The sequence below is a fragment of the Oncorhynchus masou genome, chromosome 13 (assembly GCF_036934945.1).
Source record: "Oncorhynchus masou masou isolate Uvic2021 chromosome 13, UVic_Omas_1.1, whole genome shotgun sequence".
In the NCBI taxonomy this organism is placed as follows: Eukaryota; Metazoa; Chordata; class Actinopteri; order Salmoniformes; family Salmonidae; genus Oncorhynchus; species Oncorhynchus masou.
Window position 1 is genome coordinate 2,923,954 of NC_088224.1, and position 25,000 is coordinate 2,948,953.

Consider the following 25,000-nt stretch of genomic DNA (forward strand, 5'->3'; position numbering starts at 1 on the left):
CACCTGGGACTACCCAGCGCCCCGGCCGGCCTGCGAGAGTGAGTCGGAATCTACATCTTCCACAACGCATTGTAGAGCTGTAAAATTGGCCATTTTATTTTCAACCAAGTTATGCTTTAGTTGATTTCGCTTGTTCACAATTACAGTTACCATGGAAATCGTTATCAATGCTAATTCACCTGATCAATGGGTTTCTGTTGAGAGAGGAGAGAGAGAAAGATTAGCCTTGTTGAACGCAGAGGAGAGAGAGAAAGATTAGCCTTGATGAACGCAGAGAGAGAAAGATTAGCCTTGATGAACACAGAGAGGGGAGAGAGAAAGATTAGCCTTGATGAATGCAGAGAGAGAAAGATTGGCCTTGATGAACGAAGAGAGAGAAAGATTGGCCTTGATGAACGCAGAGAGAGAAATATTGGCCTTGATGAACACAGAGAGAGAAAGATTAGCCTTGATGAACGCAGAGAGAGAAAGATTTCGCTTGTTCACAATTACAGTTACCATGGAAATCGTTATCAATGCTAATTCACCTGATCAATGGGTTTCTGTTGAGAGAGGAGAGAGAGAAAGATTAGCCTTGTTGAACGCAGAGGAGAGAGAGAAAGATTAGCCTTGATGAACGCAGAGAGAGAACGATAAGCCTTGATGAACACAGAGAGGAGGGAGAGAGAGATTGGCCTTGATGAACCCAGTGAGTAGAGAGAGAAAGATTGGCCTTGATGAACGCAGAGGAGAGAGAGAAAGATTAGCCTTGATGAACACAGAGAGGAGAGAGAGAAAGATTAGCCTTGATGAACACAGAGAGGAGAGAGATAAATATTAGACATTGATAAACACAGAGAGGAGAGAGAGAAAGATTGGCCTTGATGAACACAGAGAGGAAACCTTCATCCAACAAAAAGAATGACATCAAAACCATTTCCCAAATGAAATAAACTAAGTTGAAAATATGAATGTGTCCCTCCCCTCCTCTCCTCTCATCTCATCTCATCTCCTCTCTTCTCCTCTCCTTTCCTTTCCTTTCCTTTCCTCTCCTTTCCTCTCCTTTCCTCTCCTCTCCTCTCCTCTCCTCTCCTCTCCTTTCCACTCCTTTCCTCTCCTCTCCTTTCCTCTCCTCTCATCTCCTCTCCTCCCTTCTCTTCTCCTCTCCTCCCTTTTCCATTCCTCCCATCTCATCTCATCTCCTCTCCACACCTCTCCTCCCCACCTCTCCTCTCCTCTCCTCTCCTCTCCTCTCCTCTCTTCCCCTCCTCTCCTCCGTTCTCCCCCCTCCTCTCCTCCTTTCTCTTCCTTTTTCCACTCCTCCCATCTCCTCTCCTCCCTTCTCTTCTCCTCTCCTCCTTTTCCACTCCTCCCATCTCCTCTCCACTCCTCTCCTCTCCTCCCCTCCCCTCATCTCCTCTCCTCTCCTCTCCTATCCACCCTTTTCCACTCCTCCCATTTCCTCTCCTCTCCTCTCTTCTCCTCACCTCCTTCTCCTCTCATCTCCTCTCCTTCTCCTCTCCTCTCCTCCCTTTTCCACTCCTCCTCTCCTCTCCTCTCCTCTCCTCTCCTCTCCTCTCCTCTCCCCTCCTCTCCTCCCATCTCCTCTCCTCCCATCTCCTCTCCTCCCCTACTCTCCTCTCCTCTCCTCCCTTCTTTTCTCCTCCCTTTTCCACTCCACCCATCTCTTCTCCTCCCCTCCTCTCCTCTCCTCCCATCTCCTCTCCTCCCATCTCCTCTCCTCACATCTCCTCCTCTCCTCTCCTCCCCTCCTCTACCCTCCTCTCCTCCCTTTTCCACTCCTCCCTCCTCTCCTCTCCTCTCCTCTCCTCTCCCCTCCTCTCCTATCCTCCCATCTCCTCTCCTCCCATCTCCTCTCCTCCCCTACTCTCCTCTCCTCTCCTCCCTTCTTTTCTCCTCCCTTTTCCACTCCACCCATCTCTTCTCCTCCCCTCCTCTTCCCTCCTCTCCTCCCTTTTCCACACCTCCCATCTCCTCCTCTCCTCTCCTCCCCTCCTCTTCCCTCCTCTCCTCCCTTTTCCACACCTCCCATCTCCTCTCCTCACATCTCCTCCTCTCCTCTCCTCCCCTCCTCTCCTCTCCTCTCCTCTCCTCTCCTCTCCTCTCCTCTCATCTCCTCTCCTCTCCTCTCCTCTCCTCTCCTCTCCCTCTCCTCTCCTCTCCCCTCCTCTCCTCTCCTCTCCTCTCCTCCTCTCCTCTCCTCTCATCTCCTCTCCTCTCCTCTCCTCTCCTCTCCTCTCCTCCTCAGTAATCTCCTGTGGGGACCTGGGCACTCCTCCGAATGGTAATAAGATCGGGACGCTGACGGTGTTCGGAGCGACAGCCATCTTCTCCTGTAACACAGGCTATACGCTGGTTGGTTCCCGGGTCAGAGAGTGCTTGTCCAATGGCCTCTGGAGTGGATCTCAGGTCCAGTGTCTCGGTAAGAGAACCAGAACCAGCTCGAGACAGTTACAAACAAATTGAACGAGTTCAATCCCATTTTGTATTTCAGCTTCTCTTAACATTAAAGCTATTTTCACGAAGAACCAGACATCGTGTTTGGTCAACCATTGTGTTTTACTAAGGCTATAAATGTAGGACATATTTATGACAAACAGAATATATCCCTGTATGCATATGTGACTGTATCCTTCGTCTCTCTCTGTTCTGTCCCTCGTCTCTAGCGGGTCACTGCGGTACCCCAGAACCGATAGTGAATGGTCAGATCATAGGAGAGAACTATAACTACAGAGGTAGTGTGGTCTACCAGTGTAACCCGGGATTCAGACTCATCGGGGTGTCTGTACGCATCTGTGAACAGGACCACCGCTGGTCTGGGCGCACCCCTGTCTGTGTCCGTAAGTACCCAGAGATAATGGCTATGATATGGGTTAAACCGTACCCAGAGATAGTGGCTATGATATGGGTTAAACAGTACCCAGAGATAGTGGCTATGATATGGGTTAAACAGTACCCAGAGATAGTGGCTATGATATGGGTTAAACAGTACCTAGAGATAGTGGCTATGATATGGGTTAAACAGTACCCATAGATAGTGGCTATGAGGTAAATGTAGTCTTGGGTTGTCCTATTTGGGGCTTGTAGTCTTGGGTCGTCCTATTGGGGGCTTGTAGTCTTGGGTTGTCCTATTGGGGGCTTGTAGTCTTGGGTCGTCCTATTGTGGGCTTGTAGTCTTGGGTTGTCCTATTGGGGGCTTGTAGTCTTGGGTTGTCCTATTGTGGGCTTGTAGTCTTGGGTTGTCCTATTGGGGGCTTGTAGTCTTGGGTTGTCCTATTGTGGGCTTGTAGTCTTGGGTTGTCCTATTGGGGGCTTGTAGTCTTGGGTTGTCCTATTGTGGGCTTGTAGTCTTGGGTTGTCCTATTGGGGGCTTGTAGTCTTGGGTTGTCCTATTGGGGGCTTGTAGTCTTGGGTTGTCCTATTGGGGGCTTGTAGTCTTGGGTTGTCCTAGGGGCTTGTAGTCTTGGGTCGTCCTATTGTGGGCTTGTAGTCTTGGGTTGTCCTATTGTGGGCTTGTAGTCTTGGGTTGTCCTATTGGGGGCTTGTAGTCTTGGGTTGTCCTATTGGGGGCTTGTAGTCTTGGGTCGTCCTATTGTGGGCTTGTAGTCTTGGGTTGTCCTATTGGGGGCTTGTAGTCTTGGGTTGTCCTATTGGGGGCTTGTAGTCTTGGGTTGTCCTATTGGGGGCTTGTAGTCTTGGGTTGTCCTATTGGGGGCTTGTAGTCTTGGGTTGTCCTATTGGGGGCTTGTAGTCTTGGGTTGTCCTATTGGGGGCTTGTAGTCTTTGGTCGTCCTATAATGTATGTGTTTTTGGCTCGTGTTGACAGTTGATTTCAGGTTCATTGATAGTGATGGATATTTCTGTCTTATTTATGTCCGTAGCAATCACATGCGGTCACCCGGGCAACCCTACCTTTGGCGTTACCCAGGGAACACAGTTCAACCTGAACAGCGTGGTGCACTTCCTGTGCCACTCTGGGTACATCCTGCAGGGGGTGGTGGAGTCTCTCTGCCAGTCCAACGGACAGTGGAGCAACACCCTACCCAAGTGTAAAAGTAGGTCTGGGGGCCGAGAAGCGTGTTTGTGTGTGTGTGTGTGTGTGTGTGTGTGTGTAGCTGTGTATGTGTGTGTAGTTTTTGTGTGTGTGTGTGTGTGTGTGTGTGTGTGTAGTTGTTTATGTGTAGTTGTGTATGTTTGTGTGTAGCTGTGTGTGTGTAGCTGTGTATGTGTTAGTTGTGTAGCTGTGTATGTGTATGTGTGTGTAGTTGTGTAGTTTTGTGTGTGTGTATGTGTAGTTGTGTAGCTGTGTGTGTAGCTGTGTGTGTAGCTGTGTGTGTGTGGGTGGGTATTTTTGTACCAGTTTTTCAATGTGAGTGGATGTGTGCGATTCAGGGTTTTTGTAAGGAAGATTTGTCCTGGATAACGTGACCGGTAAGATTAGAGTTTACCGGCCATTAGAGAAATGTACCAGACCCATACGCATTAGGTGCTGAATCCATCAGGTCGTCCACTGTGCTCACAGACACAGAAATCAGTAATTCATCTGAACACAACACCCAACTCCTCTAATGAACCAGCCAATAAAACAGCACTTTCAAACATTTGGCAAAATGCAATTCGCCGGATAACACCATTCTAGACAGAACCCCTGGGATAACACCATTCTAGACAGAACCCGTGGGATAACACCATTCTAGACAGAACCCCTGGGATAACACCATTCTAGACAGAACCCCTGGGATAACACCATTCTAGACAGAACCCCTGGGATAACACCATTCTAGACAGAACCCCTGGGATAACACCATTCTAGACAGAACCCCTGGGATAACACCAAAATAAAGTGAACACAATGAAATATTCTTATTGAAATATGAAATATTCTTATTAAATACTTTTTTCTTTACATAGTTGAATGTGCTGACAACAAAATCACACAAAAATGATCAATGGAAATCAAATGTATCAACCATGGAGGTCTGGATTAGTGTGGAAAACCACACTACAGGCTGATCCAACTTTGATGTAATGTCCTTAAAACAAGTCAAAATGAGGCTCAGTAGTGTGTGTGGCCTCCAAGTGCCTGTATGACCTCCCTACAACGCCTGGGCATGCTCCTGATGAGGTGGCGGATGGTCTCCTGAGGGATCTCCTCCCAGACCTGGACTAAAGCATCTGCCAACTCCTGGGCAGTCTGTGGTGCAACGTGGCGTTGGTGGATAGAGCGAGACATGATGTCCCAGATGTGCTCAATTGGATTCAGGTCTGGGGAACGGGCGGGCCAGTCCATAACATCAATGCCTTCCTCTTGCAGGAACTGCTGACACACTCTAGCCACATGAGGTCTAGTATTGTCTTGCATTAGGAGGAACCCAGGGCCAACCGCACCAGCATATGGTCTCACAAGGGGTCTGAGGATCTCATCTTGGTACCTAATGGCAGTCAAGCTACCTCTGGCGAGCACATGGAGGGCTGTGCGGCCCCCCAAAGAAATGCCACCCCACACTATGACTGACCCACCGCCAAACCAGTCATGCTGGAGGATGTTGCAGGCAGCAGAACGTTCTCCACGGCGTCTCCAGACTCTGTCACGTCTGTCACATGTGCTCAGTGTGAACCTGCTTTCATCTGTGAAGAGCACAGGGCGCCAGTGGCGAATTTGCCAATCTTGGTGTTCTCTGGCAAATGCCAAACGGCCTGCACGGTGTTGGGCTGTAAGCACAACCCCCACCTGTGGACGTCAGGCCCTCATACCACCCTCATGGAGTCTGTTTCTGACCGTTTGAGCAGACACATGCACATTTGTGGCCTGCTGGAGGTGATTTTGCAGGACTCTGCAGTGCTCCTCCTGCTCCTCCTTGCACAAAGGCGGAGGTAGCGGTCCTGCTGCTGGGTTGTTGCCCTCCTACGGCCTCCTCCACATCTCCTGATGTACTGGCCTGTCTCCTGGTAGCGCCTCCATGCTCTGGACACTACGCTGACAGACACAGAAAACCTTCTTGCCACAGCTCGCATTGATGTGAAATCCTGGATGAGCTGCACTACCTGAGCCACTTGTGTGGGTTGTAGACTCCGTCTCATGCTACCACTAGAGTGAAAGCACCGCCAGCATTCAAAAGTGACCAAAACATCAGCCAGGAAGCATAGGAACTGAGAAGTGGTCTGTGGTCACCACCTGCAGAACCACTCCTTTATTGGGGGTGTCTTGCCTATAATTTCCACCTGTTGTCTATTCCATTTGCACAACAGCATGTGAAATGTATTGTCAATCAGTGTTGCTTCCTAAGTGGACAGTTTGATTTCACAGAAGTGTGATTGACTTCGAGTTACATTGTGTTGTTTAAGTGTTCCCTTTATTTTTTTGATCAGTGTACATGAAATCCTTCAAAATCAACATGATTTAGCCACAGAGGAATCAAGAATCATTAGCTATTGTTAAAAATGAATAGCTGTGTATTGTTTCATATCCCAAGCTCGTCGGCTTGCTTGGACAGCAGGCTGCAGACAGCAGCTCGTCGGCTTGCTTGGACAGCAGGCTGCAGACAGCAGCTCGTCGGCTTGCTTGGACAGCAGGCTGCAGACAGCAGCTCGTCGGCTTGCTTGGACAGCAGGCTGCAGACAGCAGCTCGTCAGCTTGCTTGGACAGCGGGCTGCAGACAGCAGCTCGTCGGCTTGCTTGGACAGCAGGCTGCAGACAGCAGCTCGTCGGCTTGCTTGGACAGCAGGCTGCAGACAGCAGCTCGTCGGCTTGCTTGGACAGCAGGCTGCAGACAGCAGCTCGTCGGCTTGCTTGGACAGCGGGCTGCAGACAGCAGCTCGTCGGCTTGCTTGGACAGCAGGCTGCAGACAGCAGCTCGTCGGCTTGCTTGGACAGCAGGCTGCAGACAGCAGCTCGTCGGCTTGCTTGGACAGCGGGCTGCAGACAGCAGCTCGTCGGCTTGCTTGGACAGCGGGCTGCAGACAGCAGCTCGTCGGCTTGCTTGGACAGCAGGCTGCAGACAGCAGCTCGTCGGCTTGCTTGGACAGTAGGCTGCAGACAGCAGCTCGTCGGCTTGCTTGGACAGCGGGCTGCAGACAGCAGCTCGTCGGCTTGCTTGGACAGCGGGCTGCAGACAGCAGCTCGTCGGCTTGCTTGGACAGCGGGCTGCAGACAGCAGCTCGTCGGCTTGCTTGGACAGAGGGCTGCAGACAGCAGCTCGTCGGCTTGCTTGGACAGTAGGCTGCAGACAGCAGCTCGTCGGCTTGCTTGGACAGTAGGCTGCAGACAGCAGCTCGTCGGCTTGCTTGGACAGAGGGCTGCAGACAGCAGCTCGTCGGCTTGCTTGGACAGTAGGCTGCAGACAGCAGCTCGTCGGCTTGCTTGGACAGTAGGCTGCAGACAGCAGCTCGTCGGCTTGCTTGGACAGAGGGCTGCAGACAGCAGCTCGTCGGCTTGCTTGGACAGTAGGCTGCAGACAGCAGCTCGTCGGCTTGCTTGGACAGTAGGCTGCAGACAGCAGCTCGTCGGCTTGCTTGGACAGCAGGCTGCAGACAGCAGCTCGTCAGCTTACTTGGACAGAGGGCTGCAGACAGCAGCTCGTCGGCTTGCTTGGACAGTAGGCTGCAGACAGCAGCTCGTCGGCTTGCTTGGACAGAGGGCTGCAGACAGCAGCTCGTCGGCTTGCTTGGACAGCGGACAACAGGCTGATTACTGAGTTGCTGCTGTCAGTTAAAAAACATCTTAAATATGTTTGAAGATGATGTGGCTTGTTGAGACAGGAAGAAGGGGAGAGGTGAAAATATAGGCCAGTCTCTCTCCAGAATGGCACATCTGTCTCTTACCAATTCCAGCATTGTTATTGTTTCATTGTGTGATTTGTATGCCCTTTTGATTGTTTATTTGATAAATCTCCCATTTCAGCGAGGAGAGAGATTCATGAAATAACCCGTATTCATTTGTTGGCTTTATGCTTTATTCTATTTGGACTTAGTTGACATTGAGCAGATAAAGACCTACTGCCACATTGACCTATAGGCTATCTCTGAGATCTATGGAAGTTATAGACCTATAGGCTATCTCTGAGATCTATGGAAGTTATAGACATAGTTGCAAAGAAAAAGCCATATCTCAGTCTGGCCAATAAAATGAAAATATTAAGATGGGCAAAAGAACACAGACACTGGACAGAGGAACGCTGCCTAGAAGGCCAGCATCCCAGAGTCGCCTCTTCACTGTTGACGTTGAGACTGGACAGAGGAACTCTGCCTAGAAGGCCAGCATCCCAGAGTCGCCTCTTCACTGTTGACATTGAGACTGGACAGAGGAACTCTGCCTAGAAGGCCAGCATCCCGAGGTCGCCTATTCACTGTTGACGTTGAGACTGGACAGAGGAACTGTGCCTAGAATGCCAGCATCCAGGAGTCGCCTCTACACTGTTGACTTTGAGACTGGTGTTTTGCGGGTACTATTTAATGAAGCTTCCAGTTGAGGACTTGTGTGGCGTCTGTTTCTCAAAGTAGACACTCTAATGTACTTGTCCTCTTGCTCAGTTGTGCACCGGGGCCTCCCACTCCCACCTCCCACTGTTTACTGTTGATATTTATTGTTTATTTCACTTTTGTTTATTATCTATTTCACTTGTTTTATCGGCAATGTAAACATATGTTTCCATTGTCAATAAAGCCCTTGAACCCTCTTTAGGAGTCACCCCTTTCTTTCAATGTTCTCCTAAAATGAAATCTAACAGCCTGTAGCTCAGGCCCTGAAGGATATGCATATTTTGGTACCATTTGAAAGTAAACACTTTTGAAATGTGAAATAAATGTAGGAGAATATAACACAATGGATCTGGTAAAAGATAAAACAAAGAAAAACTAAATTTTTTGTACCATCATTTTTTAAATGCAAGAGAAAGGCCATAATGAACCATTGCATTTCTGTTCAAAATGTTTTATCAAGACTGCCCAAAAATATGCCTAATTTGCTTATTAATAACTTTTCATGTTCAAAATTCTCTCCTCAAACAATAGCATGGTATTCCAAGCTAGCTTGGTGGGCGATGTTCTGGTGAGACGCCCAGGGATGAGATTAATCACTTCTGCCTCTCTCTCTCTCTCTCTCTCTCTCTCTCTCTCTCTCTCTCTCTCTCTCTCTCTCTCTCTCTCTCTCTCTCTCTCTCTCTCTCTCTCTCTCTCTCTCTCTCTCTCTCTCTCTCTCTCTCTCTGTCTCTCTCTCTCTCTCTCTGTCTCTCTCTCTCTCTCTCTGTCTCTCTCTCTCTCTCTGTCTCTCTCTCTCTCTGTCTCTCTCTCTCTCTCTGTCTCTCTCTCTCTCTCTCTCTCTCTCTGTCTCTCTCTCTCTCTCTCTCTGTCTCTCTCTCTCTCTCTCTCTCTCTCTCTCTCTCTCTCTCTCCCCTCTCTCTCTCTCTGTCTCTCTCCCTCTCTCCCTCTCTCCCTCTCTCTCTCCCTCTCTCTCTCTCTCTCTCTGTCTCTCTCTATCTCTCCCTCTGTCTCTCTCTCTCCCCCTCTCTCTCTCTCTCTCTCTCTCTCTCTGTCTCTCTCTCTCTCCCTCTGTCTCTCTCTGTCTCTCTCTCCCCTCTCTCTCTCTCTGTCTCTCTCCCTCTCTCCCTCTCTCCCTCTCTCTCTCTCTCTCTCTCTCTCTCTCTCTGTCTCTCTCTATCTCTCCCTCTGTCTCTCTCTCTCTCCCCCTCTCTCTCTCTCTCTCTCTCTCTCTCTCTCTCTCTCTCTCTCTCTCTCCCTCCGTTACTTCAGCCCCTTGCTCATAGGACACTAGACAATATGTAGTCATTGTGAAGCCTAATCAGAAGCCTTATGCTAGTTTATGCTAAACAGTGACATGTATAGAGTATATAAATGATGATTACCACCTCAGGTTGTAAATTATATGCGCTAAAGGTCAGCGTTTAAAAAAAATATATATATAGAAGAACATTATCGCAGCTATCTGTGGGTGATTTAGTGTTGTGTAGGGTATTTGAGGATGATGTAGCTGTTTTGGCCGCGTTTCTTGCATGGAAGAAGAAGCTTTTAAAGGAGTTCATTAATATTATACACAGGCATTTAGCAGGCACATAACAGTTCTATTAGAGCAAGGAGAAAGATTTAGTGCTGCTTCCGGAACAAACGCCCCGTCATTCGCAGATCCGGGTGGGTAACTCTACCATCTGTTCTACTGGCCATCGTGTAGACTGAGGTTAACCCTCCTGCTGTGTTCAAGGTCGAATTGGACCGATTTGCACGTTTTCTCTCTGAAAAAGTGTAGTTCATTTAATCTGATTTTCATCAGGTTTCATGACTTTGTCCACACAGGGCATCTGAACACACAAAATATATTTTGATGATTTTCATTTAATTTTGGGTGTTTTATTTAACTTTTGTACACCTGTTTTGTTAACGGTTAAAAAATGACCGGTCAATAGACATGAATGAGTGAAACTACAATTAGTCTATAAATTGAGTTCAGGCACATGCCCATGTATCAGATGTACACACTTCCTCTCCCACACCCCACATGCATGTGTGTTTGAGCGAGCATGCACACACACACAAACACCTCACTCCCCTTCTTGACTTCCATGGCAACCCCCACAGCAACCTTTCCCCAATAGAATCTTTCCCCACGGGAACCACACCTGTTGGCATTCTAACAAACAATCACAACATTGTTTCAATAATATATTGAACTTTCTCACAGCTCTGGAATATAAAGCTTTTTTGAGGCCTTGCTCATGATTCATTCTGCCGGGGCGGCAGGGTAGCCTAGTGGTTAGAGCGTTGGACTCATAACCGAAAGTTTGCAAGTTCATATCCCCAAGGTACAAATCTGTCATTCTGCCCCTGAACAGGCAGTTAACCCACTGTTCCTAGGCCTTCATTGAAAATTGAATAAAATAATTTGTTTTTTATTAACTGACTTGCCTAGTTAAATAAAGGTAAAATGACCAAATGATATACTGTATGTAAGGCTCTTGATTGTATCTTTGATCACTGGTGAAGAGGAGAGAGGCCAGACAACTGACAGTGAAGATGCTTTAGAGGAGGAAGTCGTCTGTGACAACATGTTTCATCTGAGTATTTGTTGTAGTCAAAATAATCCATACATGATGCTTTTTTTATTTCTAAAAAACTAGTTGTATGAGCTCAGGTCAATGAGGCCTACAGGCCATAAATAGCAAATAGAAGGTCAAAACTTGTAATGTTCACAAGAACTTAAGTTAATAAAAAGATGTATGACAACATTAGGTGATAATATATATATTATTATGTATTTATAATCAGCTATAATGGGGTGGCCATTTTGGACCGAGGACACAGAATTAATGAACATGAAACGAACACAACAGGAGGGTTAAGCGATCCCCAAAAAGGGTTAAGGAGGTAGCGATCCTGTCCCCAAAAAGGGTTAAAGATGAGACGGTTAAGACGGGATGAGCTCCGTTTGAGACCATCCTACCGGGGACTTTCAAAAATGTCAAATCTTATCTTATATAAATCTTATCTTATATAAATCTTATCTTATATAAATCTTATCTTATTGTCTTTGGACAAAGGACCGAAGTGCAGCGTGGTTAGTGTTCAACATGTTTAATAAAGACCATAAACGTGAACACTACAAAATATCAAAACAACAAATGTCAAAAACCGAAATAGTCCTATCTGGTGCATAGACACAGACAGAAGACAACCACCCACAAAACCCAACACAAAACAGGCTACCTAAATATGGTTCTAGCAGCTCTGGACAAGCAGGAGACCCTCGCCGCCAACCTAGGATTGGCAACCGCACTAAAAGACTCCACTGGACTGAGGGGCAGCTCCGGACTGAGGGGCAGCTAAGGTCTGAGGGGCAGCTCGGGACTGAGGGGCAGCTCGGGACTGAGGGGCAGCTAAGGTCTGAGGGGCAGCTCGGGACTGAGGGGCAGCTCCGGACTGAGGGGCAGCTCGGGACTAAAGGGCAGCTCGGGACTGGCTGGCTGACGGCTCTGGCAGGTCCTGGCTGACTGATGGCTCTGCCAGCTCCTGGCTGACTGAGGGCTCAGGACAGACTGGCGGCTCTAGCAGCTCAGGACAGGCGGAGACTCTAGCAGCTCTGGACAGGCGGGAGACTCTAGCAGCTCTGGACAGGCGGGAGACTCTAGCAGCTCTGGACAGGGGGAGACTCTAGCAGCTCAGGACAGGCGGAGACTCTAGCAGCTCTGGACAGGCGGGAGACTCTAGCAGCTCTGGACAGGCGGGAGACTCTAGCAGCTCAGGACAGGCGGGAGATTCTAGCAGCTCTGGACAGGCGGGAGACTCTAGCAGCTCAGGACAGGCGGGAGATTCTAGCAGCTCTGGACAGGCGGGAGACTCTAGCAGCTCAGGACAGGCGGGAGATTCTAGCAGCTCTGGACAGGCGGGAGACTCTAGCAGCTCTGGACAGGGGGGAGACTCTAGCAGCTCTGGACAGGTGGGAGACTCTAGCAGCTCTGGACAGGGGGGAGACTCTAGCGGCTCTGGACAGGCGGGAGACTCTAGCAGCTCAGGATAAGCGGAGACTCTAGCAGCACTGGACAGGCGGGAGACTCTAGCAGCTCTGGACAGGCGGGAGACTCTAGCAGCTCTGGACAGGCGGGAGACTCTAGCAGCTCTGGACAGGGGGGAGACTCTAGCAGCTCTGGACAGGCGGGAGACTCTAGCAGCTCTGGACAGGGGGGAGACTCTAGCGGCTCAGGACAGGCGGAGACTCTAGCAGCTCTGGACAGGCGGGAGACTCTAGCAGCTCTGGACAGGCGGGAGACTCTAGCAGCTCTGGACAGGCGGGAGACTCTAGCAGCTCTGGACAGGCGGGAGACTCTAGCAGCTCTGGACAGGCGGGAGACTCTAGCAGCTCTGGACAGGGGGGAGACTCTAGCAGCTCTGGACAGGCGGGAGACTCTAGCAGCTCTGGACAGGGGGGAGACTCTAGCGGCTCTGGACAGGCGGGAGACTCTAGCAGCTCAGGACAGGCGGAGACTCTAGCAGCTCTGGACAGGCGGGAGACTCTAGCAGCTCTGGACAGGCGGAGACTCTAGCAGCTCTGGACAGGCGGAGACTCTAGCAGCTCTGGACAGGCGGGAGACAATGACTAAAACCTGCCTCTGATTGAGAACCATATCAGGCCAAACATAGAAACGGGAAAACTAGACACACAACATAGAATGCCCACTCAGCTCACGTCCTGACCAACACTAAAACAAAGAAAACACAAAAGAACTATGTTCAGAACGTGACATATCTTATCTTTCACCGGGTCATGGCTGAACAACGACATGGATAACGTGCATCTGGCCGGGTTTCAGGTCCATCGTCAAGATAGAACATCTGCCTCCAGTACAACAGCTGTTGTGTGATCCCAAGGTTTTGCTGAGGTAGAGTACGCCATGATAAGCTATTGACCACACTGTTTACAAAGAGAGTATATCTCTATTTTTCATAGCTGTCTATTTACCACCACAGACCGATGCTGGCGCTAAAGACAAGCTGTATAAGCTGTATAAGGCCATAAGAAAACTGTTATTCAGAAGTGTCCAGGGACTATAAACCTGTTCAACTTAAATCCGTTTTTACCTCATTTCACATGTGCATTTCATTTCCGAGGGAAAAAAACCTCTAGTCCACCTTTATTCCACACACATAGATGCATACCAAGCAATCCTTCACCCCCCATTTGGCAAATCTGACCATAACTCTATCCTCCAGATCCCTGCTTACAAGCAAAAACTAAATCAGGAAGTAGCAGTCTCGCTCAATATGGAAGTGTTCAGATGAGGCAGATGCTAAAGTACAGGACTGTTTCGCTGTCACAGACTGGAACATGTTCTGGGATTCATCCAATGGCATTGAGGAGTTTACCACATCAGTCATCTGCTTCATCAATAAGTGCATCAATGACATCGTCCCCTCAGTGACCTTACGCAAATATCCCAACCAGAAGCCATGGAATACAGGCAACATCCACACTGAGCTAAAGGGTAGATCTGCTACTTTCAAGGAGCGGAACATTAATCTGGACACTTATAAGAAATCCCCGTTATGACCTCCAACAAGCAATCAAACAGGCAAACAGGACTAAGATGGAATCTACACCGGTTCTGACACTCGTGGCAAACTAACATGAATTACAAAGAGAAACCCAGCCATGAGCTGCCCAGTGACGCGAGTCTACCAGACTATATGCCTTCTATGCACTCTTTGAGGCAAGCGACACTGAAGCATGCATGAGAGCACCAGCTTTTTAAATGTTTTATATAACATTTGTTTAACTAGGCAAGTCAGTTCTTCTTAACAAATTCTTATTTACAATCATGGCCTACCAAAAGGCAAAGGGCCACCTGCAGCGATGGGGGCTGGGATAAAATAATATATATATAGGACAAAACACACATCATGATAAGAGAGACACCACAACATAACGACCTAAGACAACAACATAACATGGCAGTGACACATGACAACACATGACACAGATCCTCACAGATCCTCTCTCCAGATCCTCTCCACATCACAGGAGTGACCTGTCAGCTAGGATGCAGTCCAAAAGTGTGCAGAACCTGAGACGCCCAGCCCTGAGAAAAGACGGTTCACAGTGTCGAAGTAGCAGATAGATCTAGGAGGATGAGAACAGAGGAGAGAGAGTCAACTGCTTGACTGTTTGGAGTGCCTCAATGCCTCAATGACACAGAGAAGAGCGGTGGGGTGACCCGTCTTGAAGCCCGACTGGTTAGAGTCAAGAAGATCGTTCTGAGAAAGTTGGGGAGACAGTTGGTGAGACAGTTGGTCAGAGACGCTCAACTGTTTTGGAAAAAAGGGATGTCGTTTTTGACGCCAGAAGTTTCGTTTTCCTCCATTTTTTTGCTGCAACCCTTCTAATTTATTGTGATCTTCATTCATCTTCACCTTCATGATCACAATCCCCTCCAGCTCACAGAGCAGGCAATGCGCTTGACCTCGTCTTTACTAGTGGCTCTCCTTATTGATCTCACTGCAACCCCACCCCAGGTCTCTGATCACTACTTGCATTTTCTGTCTCGCTTTCCAACCAACCATAACCACTCGGCCCTTATGATCCGTCACAATCTCTCTCTCACTCCCATTAATCACTTCTATCCTATAATTATTACAAATTATTAATGACTTATGATCGTCAGTGAGTTGTTACACTGTGTATAAGACAGTAGTTTAGGAATTGTTAGTTAGATTACTTGTTGGTTATTACTGCATTGTCGGAACGAGAAGCACAAGCATTTCGCAAACACTCGCATTAACCTCTTACATCTATGGTGGCGCTATTTCATTTTTGGATGAAAAACGTTCCCGTTTTAAACAAGATATTTTGTCACAAAAAGATGCTCGACTATGCATATAATTGCTACCGTTCGAAAGAAAACACTCTGACGTGTCCAGAAATACAAAGATATTCTCTGTGCGTCCCCTAGAACGTGAGCTTCAGGCAAAACCAAGATGAGATGGCATCCAGGAAATGACAAGGATTTTTGAGGCTCTGTTTTCCATGGTCTCCTTATATGGCTGTGAATGCAAGAGGAGTGAGTCAACCCTTTCTGTCGTTTCCCCAAGGTGTCTGCAGCATTGTGACGTATTTGTGGGCAGATCATTGGAAGATTGACCATAAGAGACCACATTTACCACGTGTCCGCCCGGTGTCCTGCGCCGAAATTGGTGCGCAAAAGTCACCTGCCAGTATTTTTCCATGCGATACAGAGAGGAAAGCAAGCTTCCACGAATTGCATGTCAATGAAGAGATATGTGAAAAAACACCTTGAGGACTGATTCCAAACAACGTTTGCCATGTTTCGGTCGATATTATGTAGTTAATCCGGAAAAAGTTTTACGTTGTAGGTGACTGAATTTTCGGTTCGTTTCGGTAGCCAGACGCAATGTAGAAAACGGAACACAAATTAGTCAATTTCTATGGTTCAAAAGCATATTTTGAAAATCTGAGATGACAGTGTTGTTAAGAAAAGGCTAAGCTTGAGAGCAGGCGCATTATTTTCATTTTATTTGCGATTTTCAGAAATCGTTAACGTTGCGTTATGCTAATGAGCCTGAGGCTTTAGTCACAAACCCGGATCCAGGATGGGGAGTTTCAAGAAGTTAACATCTGCTAACCATGTGTATGTGACAAATAAAATTTGATTTGATTTGATTGTGGGTAAGGGTCAAAAGAGGTGAGGAGGGATTTGTCAGCGCCGTGACAACCAGATACTCTCAGACTATGATCCATGTCTCCGGCCCCCAAAAAGCCAAGGGATCAACCAGCCGCAGATCGGCAGTTCCAAAATCTGCCCGAGACCTGTATTTCCACGTGCTGTGCGTGCAGGGTACAATACATTAGAAGCAGCCACGCGTCTGTAAAAGAAAAGGGAAAATAGTGAACAGGTAAAGAAAACACAGACATAGTTGCCAAAACTATCATTGAACACTGGAGACTCACATCTCCCTCACTAAGCACCAGCTGTCAGAGCAGTTTACAGATCACTGGTCCTGTACAGAGAAGAAGTGGGCTTCTAGTCCGACTCAGGAGGCACACCGTCCACCGCTTCGGAGTGGATATATTACTCGCAAACGTCTGGATAATAAAATAGACAAGCTCAAGGCAAGGATCTCTTTCCAGAGAGATATCAGGGACTGTAACATGCTCATGATTCCGTGAAACAGAATATATTCCGGATATACTGTCCCCATCCATACAGCCAGCTGGATTCTCAGTGCATCATACAGACAGGAATAGAGAACTCTCTGGATATACTGTCCCCATCCATACAGCCAGCTGGCTTCTCAGTGCATCGTACAGACAGGAATAGAGAACTCTCTGGATATATTGTCCCCATCCATACAGCCAGCTGGGTTCTCAGTGCATCGTACAGACAGGAATAGAGAACTCTCTGGATATACTGTCCCCATCCATACAGCCAGCTGGGTTCTCAGTGCATCGTACAGACAGGAATAAAGATATCTCCAGGGAAGGAGAAATGTGGGTGTGTTTCATGGTTAACTACTTCTGATGTGATTGGGATACACTCTGCTCTGGTGAACTCCATGCCCAAGAGGGTTAAGGCAGTGCTGGAAAATGATGGTGGTCACACAAAATATTGACACTTTGGGCCCAATTTGCACAATTTCACTTAGGGGTGTACTCACTTTTGTTGCCAGTGGTTTAAACATTAACCTCGAGCGTCGAGCAATCCCGTATCCGGGAGCGTAATCATAGCCTCAAGCTCATTACCATAACGCAACGTTTCCTATTCATGAATATCGCAAATGAAATGAAATAAATATATTGAAACACAAACTTAGCCTTTTGTTAACAACACAGTCATCTCAGATTTTCAAAATGTGCTTTTCAACCAAAGCTACACAAGCATTTGTGTAAGAGTATTGATAGCCTAGCATAGCATTAAGCCTAGGATTCAGCAGGCAACATTTTCACAAAAACAAGAAAAGCATTCAAATAAAATCATTTACCTTTGAAGAACTTCAGATGTTTTCAATGACGAGACTCTCAGTTAGATAGCAAATGTTCATTTTTTTCCAAAAATATTATTTTGTAGACGAAATAGCTCCGTTTTGTTCATCACATTTGGCTAAGAAAAATACCGGAAAATGCAGTCACTTACAATGCCAATGCCTTTTTTTCCAAATTAGCTCCATAATATCGACAGAAACATGGCAAACGTTGTTTAGAATCAATCCTCAGGGTGTTTTTCACATATCTATTCGATAATCTATCAGTGGTGGCAGTTGGCTTCTCATCAGAAGCAAACAGAAAAATACTGTAGCGGGAGATTACGCAATAAGTGCAACGGAGGACACCAAGCGACCACCTGGTAGATGTAGTCTCTTATGGTCAATCTTCCAATGATATGACTACAAATACGTCACAATGCTGCAGACACCTTGGGGAAAACGTGGAAAACGTAAGCTGACTCCTAACTCCCCCACAGCCATATAAGGAGTCATTGGCATGAGGCGATTTAAAAAAATGCGGCACTTCCTGATTGGATTTTTATCTGGGTTTTTTCTGTAACATCAGTTCTGTGGCACTCACAGACAATATCTTTGCAGTTTTGGAAACATCAGTGTTTTCTTTCCAAAGCTGTCAATTATATGCATAGTTGTGCATATTTTCGTGACAAAATATCTTGTTTAAAATGGGAACGTTTTTCATCCAAAAATTTAAATAGCGCCCCCTATATCCAAGAAGCTGTGTGTTGAGTTACTTTGAGGGGACAGCAAATTTACACTGTTATACAAGCTGTTCACTCACTACTTTACATTGTAGCAAAGTGTAATTTCTTCAGTGTTGTCACATGAAAAGATATACTCAAATATTTACAAAAATGTGAGGGGTGTACTCACTTTGGTGATACTGTATACGCTTGTTCTGAAAGGCCCCAGAGTCTGCAACACCACTAAGCAAGGGGCACCATGAAGACCAAGGAGCTCTCCAACCTGGTCAGGGACAAAGTTGTGGGGATCAGGGTTGGGTTATAAAACAATATCAGAAACTTTGAACATCCCACGGAGCAACATTAAATCTATTATTAAACAATGGAAAGAATATGGCACCACAACAAACCTGCTAAGAGATGGCCGCCCAACAACACTCACCGACCAGGCAAGGAGGGCATTAATCAGAGAGGCAACAAATAGACCAAAGATAACCCTGAAGGAGCAGCAAAGATCCACAGCGGAGATTGGAGTATCTGTCCATGGGACAACGTTAAACCGTTCGCTCCACAGAGCTGGGCTTTACGGAAGCAAACGGAATAAGATGAGCGATATCCAGGGAAAACATTTATGTCTATTTTACAGAACAGTCAATCCTCACCGGGTGAGAACACATGCTCATTATGACAACGACCTGGGGGAAAGTTGCAGGGGACAGGAAGGGGGAATGAATGAGCCAACTGGAAGCTGGGGGTCCAGGGTTTGATTGTTGCATTGCGTAGATCCCAAGATGTGTTGGACAAAACCCACTGAGTCAATGGTGGCTTCGAAAGCCATTTGGAGTGGGTCTGTGAACTTCTCCACGTGAATATTGAACTCATTAATGCCACACCAAACCCCAGCACCACATACCCCAGTCCAGACAGTCCAGACAGTGAAGTCACACAGCTGTGACCCTCAGACACCCAGCATACCTCTCCTCCTCTCCTCCTCTCCACCCTGTCTCTACCCCCTCCTCTCCTCCTCTCCACCCTGTCTCTACCCCCTCCTCTCCTCCTCTCCACCCTGTCTCTACCCCCTCCTCTCCTCCTTTCCTCCTCTCCAGCCTGTCTCTACCCTCTCCTCTCCTCCTCTCCATGTCTTTACCCTCTCCTCTCCTCCTCTCCTCCTCTCCCCTGTCTCTACCCTCTCCTCTCCTCCTCTCTTCCTCTCCCCCTGTCTATACCCTCTCCTCCCCTCGTCTCCTCCTCTCCTCCTCTCTACCCTGCCTCGACCCTCTCCTCTCCTCCTCTCCACTCTGTCTATACCCTCTCCTCTTCTCATCTCCACCTTGTCTCTACCCTCTCCTCTCTTCCTCTCCACCATGTCTATACCCTCTCCTCGTCTCCTCTCCACCCTGTCTCTACCCTCTCCTCGTTTCCTCCTCTCCCCCTCTCCACCCTGTCTCTACCCTCTCATCTCCTCCTCTCCACACTGTCTCTACCCCCTCCTCTCCTCCTCTCCCCCTGTCTATACCCTCTCCTCTCCTCCTCTCCTCCTCTCCACTCTCTCTCGTCCTCTCCTCTCTTCCTCTCCACTCTGTCTCTCTGCCTATCCCTCCATCCCTCCCTCCCCCCTCCTCCCTTCCTCCCTTCCTCTGTCTGGTGTCTGTCGTTCTCAGTGGTCCTGTGTTCTCTCATGATCCATCAATCTCTCCCTCCGGTGTTAAACTGACAACAGTGTTTGTGTTTCCCAGAGGTGCTGTGTTCTTGCCATCCATCCCTCTCTCCCTCCATACCTTCCTCTTCTCCATCATCTTTTCCCTACAGGGGCCAGCAGGAAGCAGCCTTCTGATGAACCCACTATTTGTTTCATGTGTTTGTGATGGATGAATGGATGGAAATTTGGGATGGATGAATGGATGGATTGATGAATGGGATGGATGGATGGATGGATGAATGAGATGGATGGATGAATGAGATGGATGGATGAATGGATGGATGGATGGATGGGTGGATGGATGAATGGGATGGATGGATGGCTGGATGAATGAGATGGATGGATGAATGGGATGGATGGATGGATGGATGAATGGATGGATGGATGGATGGATGAATGAGATGGATGGATGGATGAATGGATGGATGGATGAATGGGATGGATGGATGGATGAATGGGATGGATGGATGGATGGATGAATGGGATGGATGGATGGATGAATGGATGGATGGAAGGATGGATGAATGAGATGGATGGATGTATGGATGGATGGATGGATGAATGAGATGGATGGATGAATGGATGGACAGATGGATGGATGGATGGATGGATGGATGGATGGATGGATGGATGGACAGATGGATGGATGGATGGATGGATGGATGAATGGATGGATGAATGGATGGATGGATGGATGGGATGGATGGATGAATGAATGGATGGATGGATGAATGGGATGGATGGATGAATGGATGGATGGATGGATGAATGAGATGGATGGATGGATGGATGGATGGGTGGATGAATGAGATGGATGGATGGATGGATGGATGAATGGATGGATGGATGAATGAGATGGATGGATGGATGGATGGATGGGTGGATAGATGGATGGATGGATGAATGGATGGATGGATGGATTGGTGGATGGATGGATGGATGAATGGGTGGATGGATGGATGGATGAATGGATGGATGGATGGATGGATGGATGAATGGATGGATGGATGAATGAGATGGATGGATGGATGGATGGATGAATGGATGGATGGATGAATGAGATGGATGGATGGGTGGATGGGTGTTTTGGGAGGAGAAAGGATTGATAGTGGCTAATTTCCTTCCAGTGAAAAGTGTAAACAGCTTCACTGCCTCATACAGCCCATATGTACAGTATGTTGAAGTGTGTATGTGTGTGTGTGTGTGTGTATGTGTGTGTGTGTTCCAGCTTGTATACACACACATTAGCTCTTCTTAAAGCTCCTCTTATCTGACCCCCTTCCTCTGACCCCCTTCCTCTGACCCCCTCTCTCTGACCCCTTCCCTCTGACCCCCTCCTTCTGACCACTTCCCTCTGACCCCCTTCCCTCTGACCCCCTTCCTTTGACCCCCTCTCTCTGACCCCTTCTCTCTGACCCCCTTCCTTCTGACCCCCTCACTCTGACCCCCTCCCTCTGACCCCCTCCCTCTAACCCCTCCCTCTGACCCCTCCCTCTGACCCCTTCACTCTGACCCCCTCCCTCTGACCCCTTCCCTCTGACCCCCCCCTCCAACCCCCTCCCTCTGTCCTCTAGTTGTGAACTGCACAGAGCCAGGTCATGTGGAGGACAGCGTCAGACAGGTGATGTCTGAAGGCCCTGGTCGTTACAGCTTCCAGACCGCCGTGTCCTACCGCTGTAACCCTGGTTACTACCTACTGGGAACCAGCACTCTGTCCTGCCAGGGAGACGGCACCTGGGACCGATCACTGCCCAAGTGTCTGTGTGAGTACCAGACACACACACACCATGGGACATTAACACACACACCATGTGATATTAACACACACACCATGTGATATTAACACACACACCATGTGATATTAACACACACACACCATGTGATATTAACACACACACACCATGTGATATTAACACACACACACACCATGTGATATTAACACACACACCATGTGATATTAACACACACACCATGTGATATTAACACACACACACACACCATGTGATATTAACACACACACACACACCATGTGATATTAACAAACACACCATGTGATATTAACACACACACCATGTGATATTAACACACACACACCATGTGATATTAACACAACACACACACACCATGTGATATTAACACACACACACACACACCATGTGATATTAACACACACACACACCATGTGATATTAACACACACACACACACACACCATGTGATATTAACACACACCATGTGATATTAACACACACACCATGTGATATTAACACACACACACCATGTGATATTAACACACACACACCATGTGATATTAACACACACACACACCATGTGATATTAACACACACACACACACACACCATGTGATATTAACACACACACACACAATGTGATATTAACACACACACACACACCATGTGATATTAACACACACACACACACCATGGGATGTTAACATACACACACCATGTGATATTAACACACACACCATGTGATATTAACACACACACACACACACCATGGGATGTTAACACACACACACCATGTGATATTAACACACACACACACACACCATGTGATATTAACACACACACACACACCATGGGATGTTAACACACACACACCATGTGATATTAACACACACACACACACACACCATGTGATATTAACACACACACCATGGGATGTTAACACACACACACACACACCATGGGATGTTAACACACACACACCATGAGATATTAACACACACACCATGTGATATTAACACACACACACACACAGCATGTGATATTAACACACACACCATGTGATATTAACACACACACACACCATGTGATATTAACACACACACACCATGTGATATTAACACACACACACACACACCATGTGATATTAACACACACACACCATGTGATATTAACACACACACACCATGTGATATTAACACACACACCATGTGATATTAACACACACACACACACACACCATTAACACACACACATACACAGCATGTGATATTAACACACACACCATGTGATATGAACACACACACACCATTAACACACACGCTTGCGTTTTAAAGTACACTGCTCTGTGCCCCAGTTCTCCTGTAAAGGCACCCAGACACTGCTTGACGTTCTTTCCCAGAAGGCCTTACTTCACGAGAACTGTAGGAAGTTTGTTACAGTAATTACATTGATTATACCAGGTTGAACAGGTAAACCAGGAATATTTGCTAGAAAATAGAAAATGTCAGCACAGAAATTGTAACATTGGTCAGAATCTTTCTATGTTCTCTTCTGATTGGTCCATTTCTCTCTCTCCTCTCCTGTGATTGGTTAGTGGTGTTGTGCGACCGTCCCAGCATGCCCCCGTACGCCCAGATCTCCGGTGACCGTCGGACGGTGGGTTCGGTGATTCGGTTCAGCTGTATTGGACAGAGGACGGTGATCGGTAACACGACACGCACGTGTCAGCTGGGTGGACAGTGGAGCGGCTCGTTACCACACTGCTCTGGTACGGAACACACCACACACACACCACACACACACACACCACACACACACACACACACCACACACACCACACCACACCACAACACACCACACACACACACACCACACCACACCACACACACACCACACCACACCACACCACACACACCACACCACACCACACCACACACACCACACACACACACACCACACAACACACCACACACACACACACCACACCACACCACACCACACCACACCACACACCACACACACCACACACCACACACACACCACATCACACCACACACCACACACCACACACACCACACACACCACACCACACACACCACACACCACACCACACCACACCACACCACACACACACCACACACCACACACACACACACACACCACACCACACCACACACACACACACACACACACACACACACACACACACACACACACACACACACACACACACACACACACACACACACACACACACACACACACACACAGGAGATGTGTGGGCCTCAGAGCTGTCTATATGAGATGTGTGGGCCTCAGAGCTGTCTATATGAGATGTGTGGGTCTCAGAGCTGTCTATATGAGGAGATGTGTGGGCCTCAGAGCTGTCTATATGAGATGTGTGGGCCTCAGAGCTGTCTATATGAGGAGATGTGTGGGCCTCAGAGCTGTCTATATGAGATGTGTGGTCCTCAGAGCTGTCTATATGAGATGTGTGTTCCTCAGAGCTGTCTATATGAGATGTGTGGGTCTCAGAGCTGTCTATATGAGGAGATGTGTGGGCCTCAGAGCTGTCTATATGAGGAGATGTGTGGGTCTCAGAGCTGTCTATATGAGATGTGAGGGCCTCAGAGCTGTCTATATGAGGAGATGTGTGGGCCTCAGAGCTGTCTATAGGAGATGTGTGGGCCTCATCGCTGCCTGTACAAGGAGATGTGTGGGCCTCAGAGCTGTCTATACGAGGAGATGTGTGGGCCTCAGAGCTGTCTATATGAGGAGATGTGTGGCTCTCAGAGCTGTCTATATGAGGAGATGTGTGGGTCTCAGAGCTGTCTATATGAGGAGATGTGTGGCTCTCAGAGCTGTCTATATGAGGAGTTGTGTTGGTCTCAGAGCTGTCTATATGAGATGGGTGGGCCTCAGAGCTGTCTATATGAGGAAATGGGTGGGCCTCAGATATGTCTATATGAGATGTGTGGTCCTCAGAGCTGTCTATATGAGATGTGAGGGCCTCAGAGCTGTCTATAGGAGATGTGTGGGCCTCATCGCTGCCTGTACAAGGAGATGTGTGGGCCTCATCGCTGCCTGTACAAGGAGATGTGTGGGCCTCAGAGCTGTCTATATGAGGAGATGTGTGGGCCTCAGAGCTGTCTATATGAGATGTGTGGGCCTCAGAGCTGTCTATATGAGGAGATGTGTGGGTCTCAGAGCTGTCTATAGGAGATGTGTGGGTCTCAGAGCTGTCTATATGAGGAGATGTGTGGGCCTCAGAGCTGTCTATATGAGATGTGTGGGTCTCAGAGCTGTCTATATGAGGAGATGTGTGGGCCTCAGAGCTGTCTATATGAGGAG

General features: G+C 47.9%; 1 protein-coding gene across 1 annotated transcript in view; it reads left to right on the plus strand.

Annotated features, from left to right (window-relative positions):
- Positions 1–25,000, plus strand: part of LOC135551653 (CUB and sushi domain-containing protein 2-like) — a 947,993-nt gene that overhangs the window by 836,691 nt on the left and 86,302 nt on the right. Inside the window, 6 exon segments of the mRNA XM_064982833.1 lie at positions 1–38; positions 2,249–2,422; positions 2,667–2,840; positions 3,882–4,055; positions 21,474–21,662; positions 23,244–23,417. The exon segment at positions 1–38 is cut by the window's left edge and continues 157 nt beyond it. Coding sequence (XP_064838905.1) covers positions 1–38; positions 2,249–2,422; positions 2,667–2,840; positions 3,882–4,055; positions 21,474–21,662; positions 23,244–23,417 — 923 coding nt within the window.